Source organism: Sminthopsis crassicaudata, chromosome 1 (assembly GCF_048593235.1).
Source record: "Sminthopsis crassicaudata isolate SCR6 chromosome 1, ASM4859323v1, whole genome shotgun sequence".
NCBI classification, from domain to species: Eukaryota; Metazoa; Chordata; class Mammalia; order Dasyuromorphia; family Dasyuridae; genus Sminthopsis; species Sminthopsis crassicaudata.
In genome coordinates this window covers 367,939,313-367,962,989 of record NC_133617.1, presented here as the reverse complement: position 1 = coordinate 367,962,989, position 23,677 = coordinate 367,939,313, and the positions used below count along the sequence as shown (strand labels likewise).

The window sequence follows — 23,677 nt, the reverse complement described above, 5'->3', positions numbered from 1 at the left end:
TTATTTGTCCCACAAGAGCGTTGAGGACAGCTAAGATCCTTTTCAGCTCTAAATCTATGGTCCTAATGTAAACTGAATCTAATTCAATTGAATCCTTTTCAAAGGGAGGGTTATGCTGAGAGCAGCTTCCCTAAAGATAAAGAGACAACACCAGTTCACATTGTTGGAAGGATGGTGTTATAATTTCACAGTGGGGTCACTTGCTAGGGAGGATAGGTGTGGGTAGGTTCCTGTGGTGGGAGTCTTGAACAAAGTTTTAGAGACCTTGAAAAGAGATGGAGAGAAAAAGATAGAAATGCCCTCATCAAAGAGGGAAGGTGCTAGGGAAGGAGGCTCCCTGAGATAAACTTCTATGACTTTGGTTTTGCAAAGCATTGTGTTAGCAAGACCACCAGAGACATAAATGAATCAGAACCTGTCCTCAAGGAGCTTCCATAGTACTGGGAGAAGGAGGCAGGTATGCAGATAAATAAACATACTTCTGTGGATTCTTAGAGAGGACTTTGTCCATGACTTGAATGAAACATAAAAACATAGCAGATAAAAGAAATGAAGGGGACTGCTTTCCCCTTTTGGCACTGACCCTAAATTAGGATTTGCTTCTATTCTAGAATCGAGCATGATAATACTGGAATGAGTCCCAGCTGGTTTTTGGACAGGGTCATCCTGACCGACATGAAGCGACCTCACCTCAAGCTCTATTTCAACTGTACTAGTTGGCTGAGTAAAGTGGAGGGAGACCGCCAGTTGTGCCGGGACCTGTTGGCCAGCTTAACCCCTATGGATGTCCCCAGGTGTAAGTGTTGTTGTGGGGGTGGACATGGGAGATACTGCTCCAAGCAGAACAGCTTTGTCTCTATCAAGCACCTTCATTGTAACTGGTTTCCTTCCAATGGATGCCTTCCCAATACTCTACTTAGAGGAATACTACTTACCTTCAAGGCCAAGTTCACAGCTCATAACCTCCATAACCATGTATATAGCTCCATTATTTTTTATTTAAAGGTAATGTTGTCTAGTAGGTGGGGCAGTTAGCTAGCACAGTGATAAAATTCTGGAATACTTATTTTCTTGACTTCAAATCTAACCTCACAAACTTCCTAGCTGTGTGACCATGGACAATACACTTAACTTTTGAGTTTTAGCTTCCTCCTCTGTAAAATGGGGATACAATAATAATAGTACCTACCTAATGGGGTTGTTGTGAGAATAAGATAAAATTGTATATACATTCTAAAGACCAAGTGAAATTATATAAGCATTTTCAATGCCTTGAAGGGCTTTGTAAATATGAGATGCTGTTGCTATTATTTTCTCTAAACTCCTTGGTAAGAGTAGAAATTCTTTGCATTGTGGTTGTGTGTGAAGGGCATCTTTAATAATCAAGTAAACCTATGGCAAATCATATTCTCAAATGCATAGAATAAAATGCATAGGGTTACAAAGAAAACAAATTACATTAAAATACAATTATAATTTTTAAGTTTATGGACCTCAGATTAAGAAGTCCTGATTTAGAGGTTGAATGGGTATCCCAAAGGTACTAACTGTCCTTCCTCTTCCCACCCCACTAAAATACAGCAGCAAAAATAGAAGGTAGTTTTTATCATCATATACAAGCACAATGGATAACCATGTGGTTGGTATAGTTCTGCCATATTTATTTAATCTCTCTGAGATTCAGGTTCCTTGTCTGCAAAATAAGGATAACATTGCAATTATACACAGACTTGTCATGAGGAAAACACATTGGAATTGTAAAGAAATCTATGATGTGAATTATTTCTACAGTTTCATCTGAATCATAAATTAATTCCAAGAAATACATAGTGCAAATAAAAATCAAATTTACAAGACAGAAAAAGTCAAGCAAACATTTCTTCACCTTATGGAAGAGTTCTTAGAGTTGGAGATCAGGCATCAAATCTCAGCTGTGCTACTTCCTATTTGTGTGACCTTAGGCAAGCCTTATTACCTCCCCATGCCTCTTCTCATCAATAAGGGAGTTAAACTGGAGGCCTTTGTGGTGCCTTCTACTTTTAGGTTTATGACTCTCTGATCTGATTTTTGAGATTATTTCAGAATATTAATTTCCTATGTTAGTCATGCCTGTTAGTTTTGTCTCTGCAGCTATCAGTGTAAGCTTCATAAAGGCAAGCCTTGGCTTCTTCTATATAGCATCGTATATAATGCTAATTCATAGCTGACCAACAAAAAAGGATTAAAAATCAAACCAAACAACTATGAGATTTAAAAGGGACCTGGGAGACAATTTAATTCAGCCCCTTCCTAGATCATGAGTCTTTGACTATAACCATCCCTGACAAATAAGCATCCAGCCTATGCTTGAGGACCCATAGTCATGAGGTGCTCACTCCCTGTGGAAACAGCCCAGTCCTCTTTTGAATGCTGAGATGGGCTTATCCACAACTCCTAACTCATTGCTCCTGGTTCTGCCATCTTGGGCCACCTAGTGACCCAAGTCTTATTGCTGTTCTATTTCAAATACTTGAAAGCACAGACTCTCATTATCTATAGCTCTTCTCTTCTCCAAGATGAACCTCTATTTGTTCCTTGCATGAGATCTTTTCCTTTTCTCATCAATCTTGGTTACGCTGTTCCCAAAGTATTTTGGTTTTCCAGTGTCCATCATAGCATTTGACTTTTATGACAGTGATTTTTTTTTCTCCTTTCTATAAGATTGGCATCCATTCTCATTTCACAATTGGGGTATCTTGAAGGAAAGAGACGCCAAATGACATTTCCAAGATTGTACACCAAAGTAAGGAGAAGATGAAGTTATAAATGATGTCTTCTTAAGCCTGTTTCAGTACTCATTCTATTAGCCTTGATTTTTTCTTCCCATCTTTTTTATTTTCCAAGTCATTTAATATTTCATTTTTAACTGTGTGAAGCATAAGTAACATTAAAGTAATCATCTTTTATATTATAAGATTAAAAGTTCATTAGGACTTGCCTAATAAATCTACATTCTCAAAATTTCCATAACATTTTATATGCTAAGCAACACACTTGTCCAGAAGTTAAATTAATTATGTAACAACAGCAGCCATGAAAATGGTAAAAATATTAGCAGAATACATTTGTAGAGATACAAATGTTATTATTTATATCATTATTAATAGTTAGCATTTACATAGTACATACTATGTATTGGACATTCTGCTAAGCACTTTACAAATATGATGTCATTTGATACTCACAAATGGGAAGTTGTGGGAGGTAATGATTATTCTTATTCTTATTTCATATTGGAGGAAATAGAGGTTAAGTAACTAGTAAGCGTCAGACTGGATAATAAGATAGCTTTGTGTAAAAGGTTTCAGATGCTACACTGTTGTAGCATATGTAACATAAAAGTCCTTTATCCACACAAAGAGACACAATTCACTTTTAAAAGCCCATGACTCCCTTTTCATAAATTTTATGCAAGTTTTATGTATACATCCACAACTTGTTCTTTTCTTAAAAAGTAGAAGTGGTTCCTCATGTTTTCCAAGAGTAATTCCTCTTATTTATTTCTTATGTTGACCAATTGACTACATAGATAGCATTATTGAAACAGTATCCTTATAGTGAGCTGTAATCTATTCACTCCATTACGGCCAGTGTGAAGCAAAATTTGTGAAGCTGGCAAACTTTGTCTTTCATGTGTCTCAGATCACTTCCCTTTCAGTGACCTTGTCCTGCCTTTCAGCACCTATCCCGAATTTCCTAACTAAGGTCTCCAAGATTCCTTGCTGCCTCATCTGTTTTTGTCAGAATAAAAGCATCTGACAGCTTATATGAGAGTGTGAATAGGTTCAGGGTGATTCCACTCCCAAAGGCATCTGCATTTTAAGGTGTTCTGGAGAGAACAGTGCCCTAACCTAAAGGAATGGCGTTATTGGGAGAATGTAATAAATGTCTTGTTAAATGAATGTTGAATGTTATCTACTAATGATAAAACTATAAAATTATGGAAAATAAATGAATGGGATAATAGAGCAGAACGTTACAACTTGAACTGTGAGAACTTCAAGATCAATTTAAAATTACTGAACTAATTATGGCTATATTTTCTTATTAACTTTGTTTTTTGCAATTACACTTACCTTTAATTATCAGTATGGTATCTGTTCCAGTCAAGAAGGGGAAGAAGGTGGATTCTTTAAACAAAAGGCTAGTGAATTTGTCTTCTGTTCTTTACAAGACTCTAGTACAGTTTTATTTGAAAATTTTCTTCATCTCTTCAGCTTTTACATCATATTTATCTCCAAATGTTTCCCTCCTCACTGGTCTATCAAGGGATCCACATCTTGTTTCAAAGAACAAAAAAAGAGAGAAAAAAATAGTTCAATAACACTAGTATATCAATCAAGGCTGACTGTATACAATGTTCTGTACCCTCTTGTCTTCCACCTTGACAAAGAATGGAAGGAGGCACATTTTCTTATTACTTCTTTGGGCCCCATTGCCACCATCAGTCTCAGCATCATTGCTAATATTTATATACTATTTACCATATATAAAGGACTATGCTAAGCACTTTATAATTATTATCTTACTTGAATCGAACAACAACCCTCAAAGGTAGATGCTATTATATTATCCCTATTTGGTGATGAGAAAACAAGCAAACATGTTTGTTCAGGGTCACAGAGCTAGTAAGTTTCTGATTCAAACTCAGGGCTTCCTGACTCCAACTTTCCTCCTTTTTGGATGGAGTTCTCAGCTTTGAGATCAGCTGAATGCTCACTTGGCTTTCAGGAAAGGCATGTGACAAAGCATCTCATGGCACAATAGTCCCTTCCTCTGTTCTTTTAGGTACCTAAGAAAGGAGGCTTACCCAGATCACAATATACTCGTTCCTCTTCATCTGCTTACAAACACGGTCAGATTAATTCATCCTTAAAAAACTCTGACATTTTCCCTTGATTTCAAACTATCATTCTAGGTCCCTCTTTGCCTTCACTTGTAAACCAAAAAGAAGAGCCATAAATCATTCACTTTTCTTATTCCTCACTTACTTCTCAGGCCCCTGTAATCTACCTTTTTTTTACTCCAACCACTCTCCTAAGACTGCTTTCCCCAAGTTCACCCATGATCCAGAATTGCTAAAGCCAGTGGTTTTTCTGAACTCATTCTCCTTGACTTTTTTGTAGCATTTGCCATTTCTATCTTGGATTTCTCAATACTCTCTTCTCTAGACTTCTATGACACTACCCTGCTTTGGTTTTCCCCATACCTGGCTAATTTTTTCACCCTTTCATCCACTAAGTATGGTGGTCACTCTAAGGTCAATCTTTGGGTCTCCTTGCTTCTTTTTTTCCAAATTTTGTCCCTTGGTGTTCTCATAAACACACAAGGTACTTCCTTTAAAAAAAAACATCTCTTGCTGATAATTGCCACGCATGTATTTCCAACACTAACTTCCTCACGTCAAGACTGAAGTGACAACTGTCTGCTAGGTAAGTCCACCTTAATGCTCCATCAGCATCTCAAATTCAGCATGTCCAAAACTGAACATACTATCACTTATCCTAAGTCAGTACTTCCTTTTAACTCTCCCTTTCTGCTTGTGACACCAAATCCCCAACATTGAAACTTGAAACTCTAGAGTATTTCTGGGCTCACTAACTACCTTCATGCTCCATCCATTCAATTTTTAAGTATTTTGCAAATTCCTTCCTTCCTTTGCATGTGAACTGCTACCTCCTTGATGTTTTCATGAAGTCTTGGTTCAACTATTACAAGAATCTCCTTCCTGGTCTTATCTGCCAATAGTACAGGATTTTTAATCTGGGGTTTATAGAGCATGTAGATGGTTTTTGGAGAAGGGAGAGAGTCTGTGAATTTGTCTGGGAAAAATTACTTATTTTCACTAACTTTTGATTACCTTTATTGACCACATTTAAAATATTATTCTGAAGAGGGGTCTATAGGCTTTCCCAGGCTGCCAAAGGGGACCAAGTGACAGAAAAATATTAAGAAACCTTTGCTCTAATGCTTCCTGTCTCTAATCCATACTTCACACTTCTATCAGAGTAATCTTCCTATTCTACTAATTACTTTCTACTGAAAAACCTTTTACTTACCTTTGCCAACAATTGTAATACAAATTTCTAAGCCAAATTTCAAGGCCTTATAAGATCTGGCTCTAACCTCTCCTATCTTAATTCATAGTTTTTGCACATGCTACACTATAGCCAAAAAGAACTATTCATTGCTCCATCCCATCTTCATACTTTTGCAAATACAATTGGCTTGGGTTGACATAGTCAAAGTTTTCTACTATCTGATTTCATTTTTTTCCTCAATCTTATTTCATGGCCCTCCTCTTTGTTTACTCTGTGTCCAACTGAACCAGACTGTCTCTTTGTTCTCCAGCTTTGTCTTGTCATTTCTTATACTTTATTTTTTCCTTTTTCCTTTTCCTCTTTTTTTTTGCAAGGCAATTAGAGTTAAGTGACTTGACCAGGGTCACACAGCTAATAAGGCCAGATTTGAACTTAGGTCCTCCTGATTTAACAGCTGGTCCCCTATCCACTGTACTATCTAGCTGTCCCTGTCATTTCTTGCCTTAGTACCTTTGCATATTCATGCCTCAAATTTGGAAAGGATTCTACCCTGCTCCAACTTCTTATAGTTTTTTTTTAAACCACTTTCAAAGTCTAATTTGGTTACCACCTTTGCTGTGCAAACTTTCTCCTCGAATGCCTCAGATCATACCCTCCTTGACAGCTTCTGTAAACTACATGCCATCCAGGAGCGTGCTAGAGACAGCATCTACTAGTAGAACTGATTGTTAAAATTTTCAGTATGAGCATTTATACCTTGGAAATCAGCAATTGCTACACATCTGGGCTTGATTTATTGTTTTGTTGTTTGTCTGGATTTAAAATGATGAAAAGAATGTTAGTAATATAGATCAAACTGAAAAGTGTGGTGCTAGAGTACTTTTTTCCTTGTTTGCTTTTTAAAATTTTTTTGAAACCTGATTATTAAAAATTTACCAGCATACCACTATTACTATCCTTCCTCTCAGAATGAAAGTCTCTTGTCATTGTTCATATTTGTAGCCTCAGTACTCTAAGCACAATGTTCTTCATATATTAAGATAGTAAATTGTTAATACATATTTATTGATTTGAATTGAATTGAATCAAATGAAACTGAATTGAATGGAAGATTGCTAGCATAAATCTATGAGTGAGATTCATCCTGGTTATACCAAATTAAAAGAATTAGGTCAAATGCTTTCTAACCAGGGCCTAAGGGATGAAAGGAAATAGGAGGACACCTCTCAGCTCTTTTGCTGTCTCTGCTTCCTCTTTCTCCTGTACACACAGGCATTGTGTTTGTTGGCACCTTACAGTTTTCTAACCAAGTGCCAATAATTAATAAAGGAGGGGGAGACTATTGAGTTAATTATGTTCAGGTGAGGCTAATGCATTTGGTGCTCACCCAGCCTGGCCCCAAAGACAAAGTGATATGTGGTGTCTGTAACCTGAATCCCAAACAGTCTCAATCCGGCTAGAAGTGAAAACTGAGCCTATGGGTTCTCCTAAAGGCCTCCAGGGACAGGAAAGTCTCACATCTCTTTACCAAAGACAAAGGCCAGCTGTCCAATAGGCAGAAAAAAGCAGCTCGTGTCTAGGTGAGATTTGAAAGATAAATAGGTAGGTCTTCCTGATCAAAAATCTCCCTCCTAATGATCCCTAACATTCCACTATTAGAATTTTCTTTCTTTCTTTCTTTCTTTCTTTCTTTCTTTCTTTCTTTCTTTCTTTCTTTCTTTTTTTTTTTTTTCAGGTAAGTGCCTGTTAGTTTGAGGAGCCTATCAAGGTTTCATTTAAATGCTCCTGGGAAGGGTGATAAACTAAATCACACTCTTGGGACTTTCTACTTTCTTCAGTTATGAGACTTTAGAAAAGCAGAGATCATTGAGCATCAGGGCAAGGAAATGTTAAGGAGACATAAAAATTATAGAAAATACCCTTAAAGAGGATGTAAAAGTATTAAACATTATCAAATATGTATTTTCCTTTTCCTCTATTTTTATTGGTGTTTTGTTTTTACATCAAATTCATCTCTGAATATATCCCTCCCCTTTCCTACCTAACAACTCTTCCTTTGTAACTAAGATTAAAAAAAGAAAATTAAACAAAAATCAACCTACACATTACCTCTGTCAGATAGGTAAATACAAGATTTATACTCATAGTACTTTATTTTTACGATGAAAGGAGGAAGGTTTATTTTTTATTTTTTTTGAGTTTTTAATATTTTATTAATTGGAGAGTTTAATTGACTGGACAGGACTCTTGTCTCAAAGTATCCAGTGACTAATGGGAGAATGTCAAACCCTTTTATAGCTTTCAAACAAAGAAAAGAACAGCAGAGCGGGAAAAGTTCTTACAGAACCTTTTGGTTCTGTCAGGATGGGGAGAGCAATAAAATCTTACTGAAAACCACAGTCAGGATGTTTGAATAAACAGAAGTAAGGATGTCAGTTAAAGTATCCGGGATGGTCTTATCTCTTGGAATATTTTTTTTTATTCATTTTTCCAAATTATCCCCTCCCTCCCTCCACTCCCTCCCCCCGATGGCAGGTAATCCCATACATTTTACATGTGTTACAATAAAACCTAGATACAATATATGTGTGTAAATACCATTTTCTTGTTGCACATTAATTATTAGCTTCCGAAGGTATAAGTAACCTGGGTAGATAGACAGTAGTGCTAACAATTTACATTCGCTTCCCAGTGTTCCTTCTCTGGGTGTAGTTATTTCTGTCCATCATTGATCAACTGGAAGTGAGTTGGCTCTTCTTTATGTTGACGATATCCACTTCCATCAGAATACATCCTCATACAGTATTGTTGTTGAAGTGTACAGTGATCTTCTGGTTCTGCTCATTTCACTCAGCAACAGTTGATTTAAGTCTCTCCAAGCCTCTCTGTATTCCTCCTGTTGGTCATTTCTTACAGAGCAATAATATTCCATAACCTTCATATACCACAATTTACCCAACCATTTCCAATTGATGGACATCCATTCATCTTCCAGTTTCTAGCTACAACAAAAAGAGCTGCCACAAACATTTTGGCACACACAGGTCCCTTTCCTTTCTTTACTATTTCTTTGGGATATAAGCCCAGTAGTAGCGCTGCTGGGTCAAAGGGTATGCACAGTTTGACAACTTTTTGGGCATAGTTCCAACTTGCTCTCCAGAATGGCTGGATTCTTTCACAACTCCACCAACAATGCATCAGTGTTCCAGTTTTCCCACAGCCCCTCCAACATTCATCATTATTTGTTACTGTCATTTTAGCCAATCTGACAGGTGTGAAGTGGTATCTCAGAGTTGTCTTAATTTGCATTTCTCTGATCAGTAGTGATTTGGAACACTCTTTCATATGAGTGGAAATAGTTTCAATTTCATCATCTGAGAATTGTCTGTTCATATCCCTTGACCATTTATCAATTGGAGAATGGTTTGGTTTCCTATAAATCAGGGTCAGTTCTCTATGTATTTTGGAAATGAGACCTTTGTCAGAACCTTTCCTTTTAAAAATATTTTCCCAATTTGTTACTTCCCTTCTAATCTTGTTTGCATTAGTATTGTTTGTACAGAAACTTTTTAGTTTGATGTAATCAAAATCTTCTATTTTGTGATCAATAATGATCTCTAATTCTCCTCTGGTCATAAATTCCTTCCTCCTCCACAGGTCTGAGAGGTAGACTATTCTCTGTTCCTCTAATCTATTTATTATCTCATTCTTTATGCCTAAATCATGGACCCATTTTGATCTTATCTTGGTATATGGTGTTAAGTGTGGGTCCATATCTAATTTCTGCCATACTAATTTCCAGTTTTCCCAACAGTTTCTTCCGAATAATGAATTTTTGTCCCTAATGTTGGCATCTTTGGGTTTGTCAAAGATTAGATTGCTATAGATGTACCCTTTTTTTGTCCTTTGTATCTAATCTGTTCCACTGATCTACCGTTCTATTTCTTAGCCAGTACCAAATGGTTTTGGTGACTGCTGCTATATAATATAGCTTTAGATCAGGTACACTTAGACCACCTTCCTCTGACTTTTTTTTCATTAGTTCCCTTGCAATTCTCGACCTTTTATTCTTCCATATGAATTTTGTTGTTATTTTTTCTAGGTCATTAAAATAGTTTCTTGGGAGTCTGATTGGTATAGCACTAAATAAATAGATTAGTTTGGGGAGTATTGTCATCTTTATTATATTCGCTTGGCCTATCCAAGAGCACTGAATGTCTTTCCAATTATTTAAATCTGACTTTATTTTTGTGGCAAGTGTTTTGTAATTTTTCTCATATAATTCCTGATTATTCTTTGGTAGATGGATTCCCAAATACTTTATACTCTCAACATTTGTTTGGAATGGAATTTCTCTTTGTATCTCTTGCTGTTGCATTTTGTTGGTGATATATAAGAATGCTGAGGATTTATATGGATTTATTTTGTATCCTGCCACTTTGCTAAAATTCTGAATTATTTCTAATAGCTTTTTAGCAGAGTCTTTGGGGTTCTCTAAGTATACCATCATGTCATCTGCAAAGAGTGATAGTTTGATTTCCTCATTTCCTACTCTAATTCCTTGAATCTCTTTCTCAGCTCTTATTGCCGAGGCTAGCGTTTCTAGTACTATATTGAATAGTAATGGTGATAGTGGGCAACCTTGTTTCACTCCTGATCTTACTGGGAAAGGTTGCAGTTTATTTCTATTGCATATTATGCTTACTGAAGGTCTTAAATATATGCTCCTGATTATTCTAAGGAATAATCCATTTATTCCTATACTCTGAAGAGTTTTTAGTAGGAATGGATGTTGGATTTTGTCAAATGCTTTTTCTGCATCTATTGAGATGATCATATGGTTTTTATTATTTTGATTATTAATATGGTCAATTATACTAATAGTTTTCCTAATATTAAACCAGCCCTGCATTCCTGGTATGAATCCTACTTGATCATAGTGTATTATCCTGGGGATGATTTTCTGAAGTCTTTTTGCAATATCTTATTTAAGATTTTAGCATCAATATTCATTAAGGAAATTGGTCTATAATTTTCTTTCTCAGTTTTCAATCAACCTGGTTTAGGTATCAGTACCATGTCTGTGTCATAAAAGGAGTTTGGTAGGACTCCTTCATTCCCTATTTTTTCAAATAGTTTATATAGCATTGGGGCTAATTGTTCTTTAAATGTTTGGTAGAATTCACATGTAAATCCATCTGGTCCAGGGGATTTTTTTCCTGGGGAGTTGATTAATAGCTTGTTCTATTTCTTTTTCTGAAATGGGACTATTTAAGCAATTTATTTCCTCCTCTGTTAATCTAGGAAGCCTATATTTTTGGAGGAAGTCATCCATTTCACTTAAGTTATCAAATTTATTGGCATAAAGTTGGGCAAAGTAACTCCTTATTATTTCTCTAATTTCCTCTTCATTGGTGGAAAGATCCCCCTTTTCATTTGTAAGACTAACAATTTGATTTTCCTCTTTCTTTTTTCTGATCAGATTTACCAAAGGTTTATCTATTTTATTGGCTTTTTCATAAAACTCTTGGTTTTATTTATTAATTCAATAGTTTTTTTACTTTCAATATTATTGATTTCTCCTTTTAATTTTTGTATTTCAAGTTTAATTTTTGGTTGGGGGTGGAAGGTTTATTTTCTCAAATTTTCTCTGCTACTTGAGTGACTATAAGTATGGAACTTTTAATTTCTTTATGTTGTTTCCATATAGATTGTTAAAGTTATCATATATATCATTATACAATCTGCTGATGAAGAGGGAATCCCAAAACTGAAAATCCTTAAAGGAAAAACCTCTTTCTACACTGCCTCAGTGAGGGGACTCCACCCCAAGCACAAACAGTTTCATCTTTGTTATCTGGGTGGGGTTGGCTCAGTCCTAAAACCCATTGAATTCAATTTCAAATTCTAGTCCTGCTGAAACCCAGCAAGGAGCCAATCTGGGATTCCCCCAACAAGTTCCCTTCAGCTTGTAGCCAAAACCCCCTATTATAAAAGAGCCAAACTAAATTCTCTCTTTGCAGAGGTTCCAAACATGGCAGCCCTACACTTGGCATGCCAAGGATCTCTTTCCACTGGAATCCTGTTTCCAGTGCCCTATTCTCTTTACCTAACACCTTTTACCAACTAGACTTTAAACTTACTTCCCCATAATAAACCTCTTTTATCAATCTTGATTTTGGGGTCTGTAAATTCCTTTATAAGGGACTCTTGCCCTGCCACTAGACCCTTGTGTCAAATCCTGAGGGGTTGCAGGGAAGCTCCATTTGACCCCTGAAACCCAAACCTACATTAGACCTCATTTAACTCCCTGACCACCAGAAACCCTAATTTCATTTGGGTACCCCAAATCTAAGCCTCATCACTTATTTCAATCTGTATCAGTTCATATACAATATCTTCTGAATTCTTCATATTCATCTTTTCTTGGGTGCAGGAATATTTTCTTATGTTTATGCACCACAATTTGTTTAGATGTTCCTTAATCAATGGACACTTACTTTGTTTCAGGTTGTATTTTTCCTCCCTTTCTCCCTCCCAAATGATATAATAAATATTTTGGTGTATTTGGGACTCTTCTTTTTTGTCTTTGATCTCCTTGGGGTGTAGAAATCTAGCAGGGAAGAATCTCTGGATCAAAGGGCATGGGTATTTTTAATCACTTTCTCAATATAATTCCGATTTTTTCCCCAGAATTGTTGGACCAATTCACAGCTCCACCAGCAATATATCAAGGTGCCTCTTTCTGTAGCCCTTCCAACTTTGGCTATTTCTTTTTATATTTTCTGGGTGTGAGGTGGGACCTCAGAGCTATTTTAATTTACACCAAAATTTACATATTCAAGTTGAGATTTGTCATTATTCAAAACAGCTGGGAAAATCAAGCTGTCCAGGAGGCTGAAAGAAATCAGGCAGGAGGCCAATGGAAATATAGCATCTCCTTATGCCTTGTGGTTCTTTTAATGTTTGATTTACTTAGGGATCCATGCCTGAGAGTGGGAGAAGGGAATGCTGAAGGCTTGGCCCCAGACAAATAACTGTTCTCTCTGAACCTGGGATCCCTACAAGATGTGGGAGAAAGGAGAGATAGAGGAAGTGTCTGGGAAATGAGAATAGATGCAATAATTGCTTATACTTATAATTGAACCAGAATTGTGATTTTGTCAGTGCAAAGAGCAACCCAATGAGGAGATCCCTTCTACTAAGGCTGATTAGCAATGCTAAGCAATTTATAGATTTAAAGATAAAAGAGACTTTAGAGGCCATCTGTCCAACCCCCTCTATAGTAGGGAAAATGAAAGTCTTGAGAAAGATAGTAACTTTAAAAATTTTTTTTAAATTTATTTAATGTTTTTATTTCCCCCCCCCAGTTACATTAAAAGCATTTTTTATACCTTAGTTTCCAAAACTTTGAGTTCCAGCTTCTAATCCTTATACCCAATCCCACCCCATTAAGAAAGCACATATGAAGAAAATATTTCTATATGTCATGTTGTGAAAGAAAACATAGATTCCCCCCAAAAAACCCGAGAGAGAGAGAGAGAGAGAGAGAGAGAGAGAGAGAGAGAGAGAGAGAGAGAGAGAGAGAGAGAGAGAGAGAGGGAGGGAGGGAGGGGCACAGAGAGAGAGAGAGAGAGAGGGAGGAAGGGAGGGAGGGAGAGAGAGAGAAGGGGAGAAAGGGAGAGGGAGGGAGAAAGGGAGAGAGGGAGAGGGAAGGAGAGAGGGAGAGGGAGGGAGAGAGGGAGAGGGAGGGAGAGAGGGAGAGGGAGGGAGAAAGAGGGAGAGGGAGGGAGAGAGAGGGAGAGGGAGGGAGAGAGGGGGAGGGAGAGAGGGAGAGGGAGGGAGAGAGGGAGAGGGAGAGAGAGAGCAAGGGAGAGAGGAAGAGAGAGGGAGAAAGGGAAAGGGAGAGAGAGGGAGAGAGGGAGAGAGGGAGAGGGAGAAAGGGAGAGGGAGAAAGGGAGAGGGAGAGAGGGAGAGACGAAGAGGGAGAGAGAGGGAGAGGGAGAGGGAGAGAGGGGGAGGGAGAGAGGGAGAGGGAGAGAGGGGGAGGGAGAAAGGGAGAAAGGGAGAGGGAGGGAGAGAGGGAGAAAGGGAGAAAGGGAGAGGGAGGGAGAGAGAGAGAGAGAGATTATTCTTCAAATTGTATGCAAACACAAACAGTTCTTTCTCTGGGTATGCATAGAATTTTTCATCATAAGTAAAGGAAGTAACTTTTTAAAGGTCATCCAGTTAGTAAATAGCTGAGATAGGATTTTAATCCAAATTTTTTATTCAAAATTTGACAATCCATCAGAGATCACATGACTTGCCTAGGCTCACATAGCCAGTATGTTTCAAAAGTGGAACTTGAACCCAGATTGTTTTCACTTTTGTGGATCTGGACCAAAAATATTTAATGGCATTCGACATATCCATTATCTCATCTGATCCTCACAACAACTATTCTTGTTTGATGAAGAACCTGGGTCAAAGGAGATTAAAATGTGCCTAACCCCTCATAGCATTTCAGGGATAGAGCTGGGAATAAAGCCTCAGTCTTCTGACTCCTAGCTTTTCCACTGCCCTGAATAGATGGGTCTCGCCTCATCTCTCTTAGACAATGTGGCTACAATTCCCACCAGCTGTTGGAGGCCAAGAATGACACCTCATTACTTTTTTAGTACTTGAAGAGAATATCTAGAAAGAGTTGCCAAGAATGAAACTAGACTCGCCTGTCTTCCTGATCAAAATGGGATGGCTGGACCAGTAATTAATGGCATTTACATGTGAGTCATAAACTTTTTACAGTTTCCCTGTGACTGGTTTTCAGGGGGACCATCAGGGGAGAAACAAGCCACTTCCTGGCTGGCAGCTGGCAGCTGTGTTGGTAGGAAGCCCACCCAAGATGAGGTTAGTGGGATTGAGGTGGGTGAATGGGGAGTGGGGGGTGGTTAGCAGGTCTGCCCACTCTTGCCACTTTCCAAATGGTCTCTTGGACATGAATGAGGTCAGGTCCCCTCTAGCCAGTACTAATTTTCTGAAGAGGGTTACTCCTTCAAGTATTTGGAGAAGGGCCCTCAGCTGGCCACAGATTTAGCTTTCCAGAGCCCATTGTGTTTTTGAATTAGTTTCCTTGACTACCCAAGGTTAGTGGACTGCTTAGGCTCCTCGCACCTGCCTTTCCTTTCCTATTTTCCCTTGCCTTCTCAGTTAAAAGGTGAAAGGGGTAGAAAAAGAGTACACAGTGTTCCGTGTGGGTCTATGAAGGACTGGAATTAAATTCCTGATCAGCAATGACCTTTATCCTTACAGAATTCTACTGGGTCATGGGCTGGTCACATCTGGCTATTCTGAAGTTGGGAAGAGGGCTTTTAATAGACTTCTGTTTTCTTTGGGGGAAGGCAGGTAGATGGCACAGTGGATGGAATGACCAGTCTGAAGTCAGGAAGACTTTTCTTTTTGAGTTCAAATCTGATTTCAGACACTTAGCTCTGTGACTCTGGGCAAGTCATTTAACGCCATTTGCCTCAGTTTCCTCAGCTGTAAAATGAGCTGCAGAAGGAAATGGCAAGCCACTTTAGTATTTTTTCTAAGAAGATCCCAAAATGGGGTCATAAAGAACAGGACATGACTCAAATGACTCAACAATTTTCTCTTTCAGACCTCTCTGCATTCATTTTTTACCCATCTTTCCCTTTCCACACATACCTCAGTATTCCTACCCTCACTCCTCCCTGAGATCTCATCTTACATTCTGCTCTAGGAGGATCCTCATTTTGGTCTTGTGGCTATGAAAGTAATCTGATAAAATTAATTCCTAATAAGTGAGTTATAAGAAAACAGAGGAAAGGAGGAATCAGTTCTTGTAGCAGAACTAGAAATCAGCTGGGTTTCTCCTTCCTGTCTAATGGGTCAGAGCTGGAGATTTGTCTAGAAAGTAGACTTCCCTCTCTCTTTAGCAGCTCTCATTCTTTTCTTCCATCAGGGGGATCTGGGAAGAAAGAATTGGCTCTGGGATCAGAGGGACTCTGTTCAAATCCCACATCTGACACTATTTTTGTGACAATCTTCCTGGGCCTCAGTTTTCATATGAGAGAGTTGGACTAGATGAACTCTTTCTAGGATTTCATTGCTAAGTGACTAGAAGAAAAGTAAAATAAAACAAAATATGAGAGTTTACGACTGATGCATTTACAGCCCATGAAAATATTCTATTTTAAAAATATAGTGGAAAGAGGCACAGGGCTTGGAGTCAGAAGAATTGGATTCAAGTCTTAACTCAGATGTATTACTCACACAAGGCTGAACAAGTCATTTTTTTTCAGGTGAAAATTGGGATAATATTTTCAACTATCTATCTTACGGGGTTGTTGTAAGTAAAGCATTCAAAACTGGATAGAAATGAGAGCCTTTAGTGATATTGCAGTATCATTTGTACCATTTAGGTAAGTCTTGATTACCATGGAGCTAATTTTATAATGCTGCAAATACTTTAGTCATTCTGATGAGGTTTAGAATTGGAATACCTAAAATAAATTAGGGTTAATTGAGGTCTAGTGACAGGTTCAGGGTACAGGAAGTCAAATAGAGCTCCCCTGCAACCCCTTTGGATTCAGCACAAGGATACAGAGATAATTGAGGTCTAGTAACTGCGCAAGAGTCCCCTGCAAAGGAATTTACAGACCCGAAAACCTAGATTGATAAAAGAGGTTTATAATGGGGTTTGGAAGTAAAGTCTAGTTAAAGTTGAAGGTAGAGATAAAAGGCACCAGAACCAGGGTTCCAGTGGACAGAAATCCTTTGGCATGCCAGGCGTAAGGCTGCCATGTTTGGGACCTATGCAAAGAGAGGACTCCAGCTTGGCTCTTTTACAGCTAAAGGGACCTGTGGGTGCAGTCCCATATTGGCTCCTGGCTGGGTTTCAGCAAGGGCTAGAATTTGCAAGGTGGGAGTTGGGAAACCTGAGCAGATTATTAGAATGGGGGTTGGGACAGCCCAAGTTGGCTCAGCTCTGATGGGGGCTGGGAAAGCCTGGATATCTCCTATTGGAATTCAAAAGGGTGCTTTGACCAGGATTTGTGAAACTTCTTCAGCTAGGAAGGGTTGGGAATCAGAAAGGAATAAATCAATCTGAAAGGACTAGTCTTAAAGGGACCACAACCTGCATCAATACAGTATTGATAATGTATAATGTTGACTTAGCAGGGGTTTTCAAACTATGGCCTGTGGGCCAGATGTGGCCCCTGAGGACGTTTATGCGGCCCGCCGGGTTATGGCAAATGGGCTGAGGGGTGGAGATAGAGTGTGAGGTTTTGCTTTTACTATAGTCTGGCCCTCCCACCCCTATTTTAAAAGTTTGAGGACCACTGACTTAGAGGTTATGGTGTTTTGTGGGCTAATAATATCACATGGTATGACTCTCCCTGCTCCAGGGGAACTTGCAATTTTATAGTAAGTGCTGCTGACTCCTTGCTTCCTTTCCAGTCTTATACTTTATATCCTCCATACGCATTATGATCCATCTAAAGTAGCCTCCTATTGTTCCTTATACTCTTCCTCCTCACCTTTCTCTTTCAGTTTCCTTCCTGAGTTGAGATTTTTATATTTTATAGGAGGTCTTTTTTGGTCTCTCCTCACTGCTAGTGTTTTCCCCCTCAAATTATCTTCCATCTATGTGGTATATATTTTGATGTACCTGGTTACTTACATGTTGTCTCTCCAACTGGAATATGAACTCCTTGAGGGTAAGGAAAATGAATCTGTCTTTTTTTGTATCTCAAGCACTTAACACAGAACTCGGCACATAGTAAACTCTTTATGAATTCTTATCAACTGACTGATCCTATAATCCCTCCTTTGTACATGATCTAGTTTGCCAATGTCCCCTTTAAAATATGACACCAAAAACTAAAAATAAACATATGACAGATATGGTTTATACATATTCCAGATGTAGTCTCCCAGAGTGATACAGTGTTATCACTGTCCTGCTTTTGGAGTTTCTACTTGGAGAGACACAGTTCCAAAATGGAACTCAACATTTTAGAGTTCCCTTAAATCTCCTTTGTCTCATAACATCACACCTTCCTTTTTTCAGTCATTTAGGGTTAAAATCTCCCCCTTCTCTTTCCCACTCTCTTCCTTATTCAATCAGTTGCTAAGTCACATCAGTTCTACCTCTGCAGCATTTGTTAAAGCCCCTCCCTCATTTCCATGACCACTGGCTCTACCCCAATTTGGGTTGTCACTGTCCTTCACCTGGACTCTAGCAGTCTTCAGTCTTCCAACTGGTCTCTTTGCCAAATTTTTCTCTCTGTACTCAAATCTATCTTACACAGCGCTGCCAGAGTAATCTGCCTAATGCACAATTCTCATCTCGTCATTCTTCTTTTCAAAAGCTTTCAGTGATTCTTCCATAATGTGCAAAATTTTTTAGCACTGCATTCTGGGCTTTCCATAGTTTGGCTCCAGCCTACCTTTCCAGTTTTATCCTTCACTATTCCCCTTCACAAACTCCATTATTTTGCTAAACTGGATTACTTCTCTTTCTCCAAACTGGTTCTGCTACCTTGTCTCCATGTCTTTTCTCATCAATTTCTATGCTCCATACAAAACAGACATTGCCATGTTATAGATTTTAATTGTGTCTGGAATAACTTTGTCCATCACTGCCTAAGGCAATCCTTCAAGACTGAGTTCAGAGCCTGCCTGCCTTCTATACAGCACCTAACACATCGGTAGATTCAGACCTGTGATTTTGTCAGTATGGAAAGCTCTTGGTATGGAAATGCTTTTATCAATTCAGATCAACAATTCATCTGTAACTCACAATCTTAGAGTTTTATTTGGCAGAAAAAAGAGATTAAATGACTTGCCCATGGTCACATAGCTGGTAAGAGGTAAAAATTGTACTCAGGTCTTCTTGACCTCAAAGCCTGACCTCTATCTACTCATCTCCGCTGCCTCTAGCAGACACTTAATCATTTAAAAAGGTGGAAATGAATATTAATGGAGACTACAATTATATTCACTTCTTTTTAAGCAGCCTTGTTACCTGTTAATTTATATTGAGATTGTATTCAAGTACTTAGATCTTTTTTTCTTTTTTCAAATAAATGATTATTGTTTCATATTTTCTTGTCCTACATGTACATACAATTATTTTTTGAGAGTTCATCTAGAACTTTATGGCAACTGTTATTATTATAATTTTTCAATGTTTGAAAATGTTTGTTTTATTCTGAGTCTTGAATCAATTACTTCTCTCTCAGGAGGTGGGTAGGTATAGGGTTTCCGCCCATGGCCCCTTTTTTTTTTGCTCCAGAACTTTTTACACAACTCTGGGTATATAAGTATATAAAATAGATATGTAAATCAAACACTTACTGAAAATAAATCATAATTTCATGACCCCCATATGGGGTTGCAACCTATAGTTTAAGAAGCTTTGGGTTAGAATGTATCATCCTCAGTACTTTGGAATCATGGTTGGTCATTGCATTGATCAAAGTTTTCAAGTCTTTCAAGGTTGTTTTGTATAGCAATTATTTAACTTTGTTGGGTTCTGCCTATTGTTTTGTTCTATAGAGAATTTTTTGGATCCTTATTCTATTACCCATTATATATATATATATATATATATTATCTCTCCCACCTTTTTTCTTCTGCAAATTTGATAAGGATACATTGTAAGTCTTCAAAGAAATGATGGATGAAACCATTGACAATGACAGGACCAAATCGCCTTCTCTGCCATTATTAATCTAGGTTGACATCTTAATTATTAATTAACTAACAAACAGTTGTCCACTCTTCTTTTCTATACTTTGTCCATAAGAATATTGTAAGAGATACTGACAAATGCTTTGCTTAAATCTACATAGAATGTATCTGAATTTGTAAAGCATTCTAGAGGTATTTTAATTGCTATTAAATCTATAACATTCCTTTGATCTGTTAGTCAGATAGTCAACAAGATAAGTGACAGAATAGATAGTGTGCTGGCCCTGGAGTCAGGAAGACCTGAATTCAAATTTGGCCTCAAACACTTACTGGCTGTGTGACCCTGGACAAGTCGCTAATCCCTGTTTGCTTCAATTTTCTCATCAGCAAAACGAACTGGACAAAGAAATGACAAACCACTGTAGTACCTTTGTCAAGAAAACTCCATGGACAGTATTGGTGTGCTATGGTCCGTGGGATCAAGAAGAGTTGGGTCTTGCTTTTTGCTTATATATACCTCCAGACTATATCTTGATAATAGAAAGAGCCCATCATAATGATATATTGCCTTTGTACCAGGTTTGTATCCAGGATCTAGAACATTAATGATTTCTTCCAAATTGCTGTACATTCTTAGTATAGAATCCAATTGATGACTGATTAGCAATAACAGTAACAAAGCATGTGCATAGAGCTTTAAATTTGCCAAGTGCTTTATATATGCTCCAGGTAGCCTGCCTTTCCCTTCTTTTTTATTTTTTTATTTTTGCCTCTATAATTAAGGAATATTTTTTGGAGATAGTCACAATTTTCCTGATATCTGTGAAATGAGAAGATTAGGAAAGATAATTTCTAAAGTCCCTCCCAGATTTAGTATTCAATGGTTATTTTGAAAAGCTAGGATATCCATCAGAATATGTCCAATACATCCAGAATATGACCACCACAAACTCCAAGATGGCATCATTACTGTTTCTCAAAACTCTTTTCACTTTACCATTTCCTTCTAATTGGTCACAATGGGGTCCAGAATAGGAGTTCTTTTCTTTTCTTTTTTTTTTTTTTTTTTGTTCTCTTCTTTTACTTTCTGAAGAATGACATTGTAAGCAAAGCAAGTTAAGAAATCGTCTCTGCTTTTTGCTGATATATACCTCCAGGTTATACCTTGCTAGTAGAAAGAGCTCATCATAACTATATCTTGCCTCTATACCAGGTTTGTATCCAGGATCCAGAACATCAATGATTTCTTCCAGCTTGCTGGACAGTCTTAATATAGAGTACTATAGTATAGAATACATATATATATATATATATGGTATATAGTACTTGGTTTAGAGTAATATAGAGTCTCAGTGATATTACTTCTTTTTCTTCTAGCTTTTATTCCATCTGGATACTTTCTTCTCTATATACTTGTTCAGGTCTATGAAGTTTCACAAAGTTATATGATTTCTTGCCATATAGTGCTACTGCACAGCCACATTCTACCTGAGTCATTTCTTTCAAACAAAATAGATCCTTCTATGGCAGGATTTCAGGTTTGAATCCTATCCTACCAAGTTGTGATGATATCTATGAGGTTGTACTTGCTTCCTTACATTAATATTTCAAGTTCACTTTTTTATTACCTGTATTCTGCAAAGTTAGAAACATTATATGCTAGATGTTATAAGTATCATGACAAAGAATTGGAAAATTAATGGACCAATCAGATAATAAGATGGAGAAGTTATAAGTGTGCTTCAATAATCCACCCAAGACATTAAAAGGATGTCTTTATAATACAGTGGCTAGAGAGCTGGCCTTAGAGTCAAGAGTGTTACCTTTGACATATACTGGTCATATGACCCTGAATAAGACACCTAACTTGTCTCACAGCATTCTAGACAGCTCTCTAAGAATTTTATTTATAAGAATATTGGAATATTAGTTTCTCTACAGAGAATGAAATCACAGCTTTTGACATCCTCTCCCACTCTCAGTTCTACGCATTGGTACTCAGAAGCCATGACTATTATAATTCCTAGTAATTTTCTCCCATGGATTACTGGGTGCTACTACTCATTTTTGATCATACCTTTTGCTTTCAATAATACCTGGTTTAGCATTTATATTATGGTAATTTTGTAACACAATACGTATCTGAAATGCTTTCAAGTTTACTATCTGTTCTTACCTGTTTCTCTAAATCTCACTTGTCCTTTAAGGTCTCAGGTAGAGTCCCATCTCATCTTCCCCAGTACTAGTTTACAATGATCTTTTCCCTATGAACTCCTACTTCACTTTGTGCCACACAATCTAACACTTGATTCTTACTCTGATGGAATTGTGATCTCATTGATGTGGGCATTCCCTCTATTAGTGCTAATAGCGATTTTTCCCTGCTTCATGTAAAGTAACTACTCTGCAATTTATAATCTCATTCTGTGTGTGTGTGTTTTTTTTTTTTGCTCCACTTCTGTGCCAGTGGATACTGACTTCTTTGTATCCTTCCCTCTGCCTGTCTCTTACTTCCCTTGTTCCATTTATTAGAATCTACTCTTTGAGATATAGATATTTTGAATATTTTCAAAATTGAGTCACCTCTAGGATACATTCATTTGCTTCATATTTGGCTTAAATCAGTAAATGTATATGAGTCTTACTTTTCCAACCAGATTAACATTTTGTTTGCCAGGTCACATTTTCTGTGTTATTTATCTTATCTCATAGAGCCTACCACTGGGTTCAGCATACATTAAGTTATCTGTAAGTGCTTGTTGACTGGACATTTGGAAATTAGGGACATATATGAGCAATCAATCCAGGAACATTATTAAGTCATGATATATTTCAGGCATTGTTCTAATCATTGAGACACAAAGCCAAAAATAAAATAGTCACTGCCCTCAAGCATCTTACATTCTATAGAGGAAACAACATGTACATATAAGTACATAAAAATATACATGATGTCATTTTTGGCAAGGGAAGGGGGGAGAAGGAGGATCTGGGAAAGGAAGGCTTCATGTGTGACATAGCCTTTTAGCTGAACTTTGAAAGAAATTAGAGTTTCTAAAAAATAAAAATGAGGAGGAAGATGATTACAGGCAAGGAAGAATGCGTTATATGTTAGAAACAGTAAGGTCAGTCTTACTAGTCCAAAGAGTGTATGTAGAGTACTATACAATAGACTAGAAAGACATATCAGAACCAGCTTGTGAAGGGCTTTAAGTGACAAAGGATTCTAGAGGTAGCAGAGAGACATTGAGTTTATTGAGCAAAGAAGTGATAAGGTCAGACCTATGCTACAGGAATATTACTTTGGTGGCTGTGTGGGAGATATTTGAGGCTGAGAAACCCAAGCAAGGAGTTCAAGAAAGAGATGCTGAGGGGTGCCTAAAATAGAGTAGGGACTCTTTAAACAACAGAGGAGACATATGTGAGAAATGTTATGGAGATAGAATTGGCAAAATATGGCAATGGAAGGATATGTGGGAGTGAGGATGCCTGAGAAGCAAAAATAAGAAATAAATGGAGGCTAATTGTGGGGAATCACTTTTGGGGTAAAGCAGGGTGGTAGAATAAGATTGGCATTGTAATGCTGACTTTCCGGCTGACTGGTTCTTTTTTACTTAATATAGAAATGTAGGCAAATTTCTTCCTTTTAGGTAAATTTTTTAATCTCTCTGAGACTTAAGCTTCCTCATTTGTAAAATGAATGAATTAAACTAGATGCTTTTTAATGTCCTTTGAACCTCAAAAATTATATGATTCTAGGTAGTATTAGAAGAGTTCAAAACATGGTAAAACATGACCATAGTCATCCTCTCCGCAGCTGAAAGGAGCATGGGGAGACATAGAGAAGCTGATTCAGTCGATCCCAGTTTGTCAGAGAAAAGGGAGACAAAGCAAGT

At 37.6% G+C, this 23,677-nt stretch overlaps 1 protein-coding gene across 1 annotated transcript in view; it reads left to right on the top strand.

Moving 5' to 3' along the window:
- The window catches only part of LOXHD1 (lipoxygenase homology PLAT domains 1), a 158,951-nt gene that overhangs the window by 38,777 nt on the left and 96,497 nt on the right, over window positions 1-23,677 (top strand). The window contains exon 4 of the mRNA XM_074280182.1: window positions 612-796. Within this exon, the coding sequence (XP_074136283.1) occupies window positions 612-796 (185 nt within the window). The remainder of the gene's footprint in view (window positions 1-611; window positions 797-23,677) is intronic.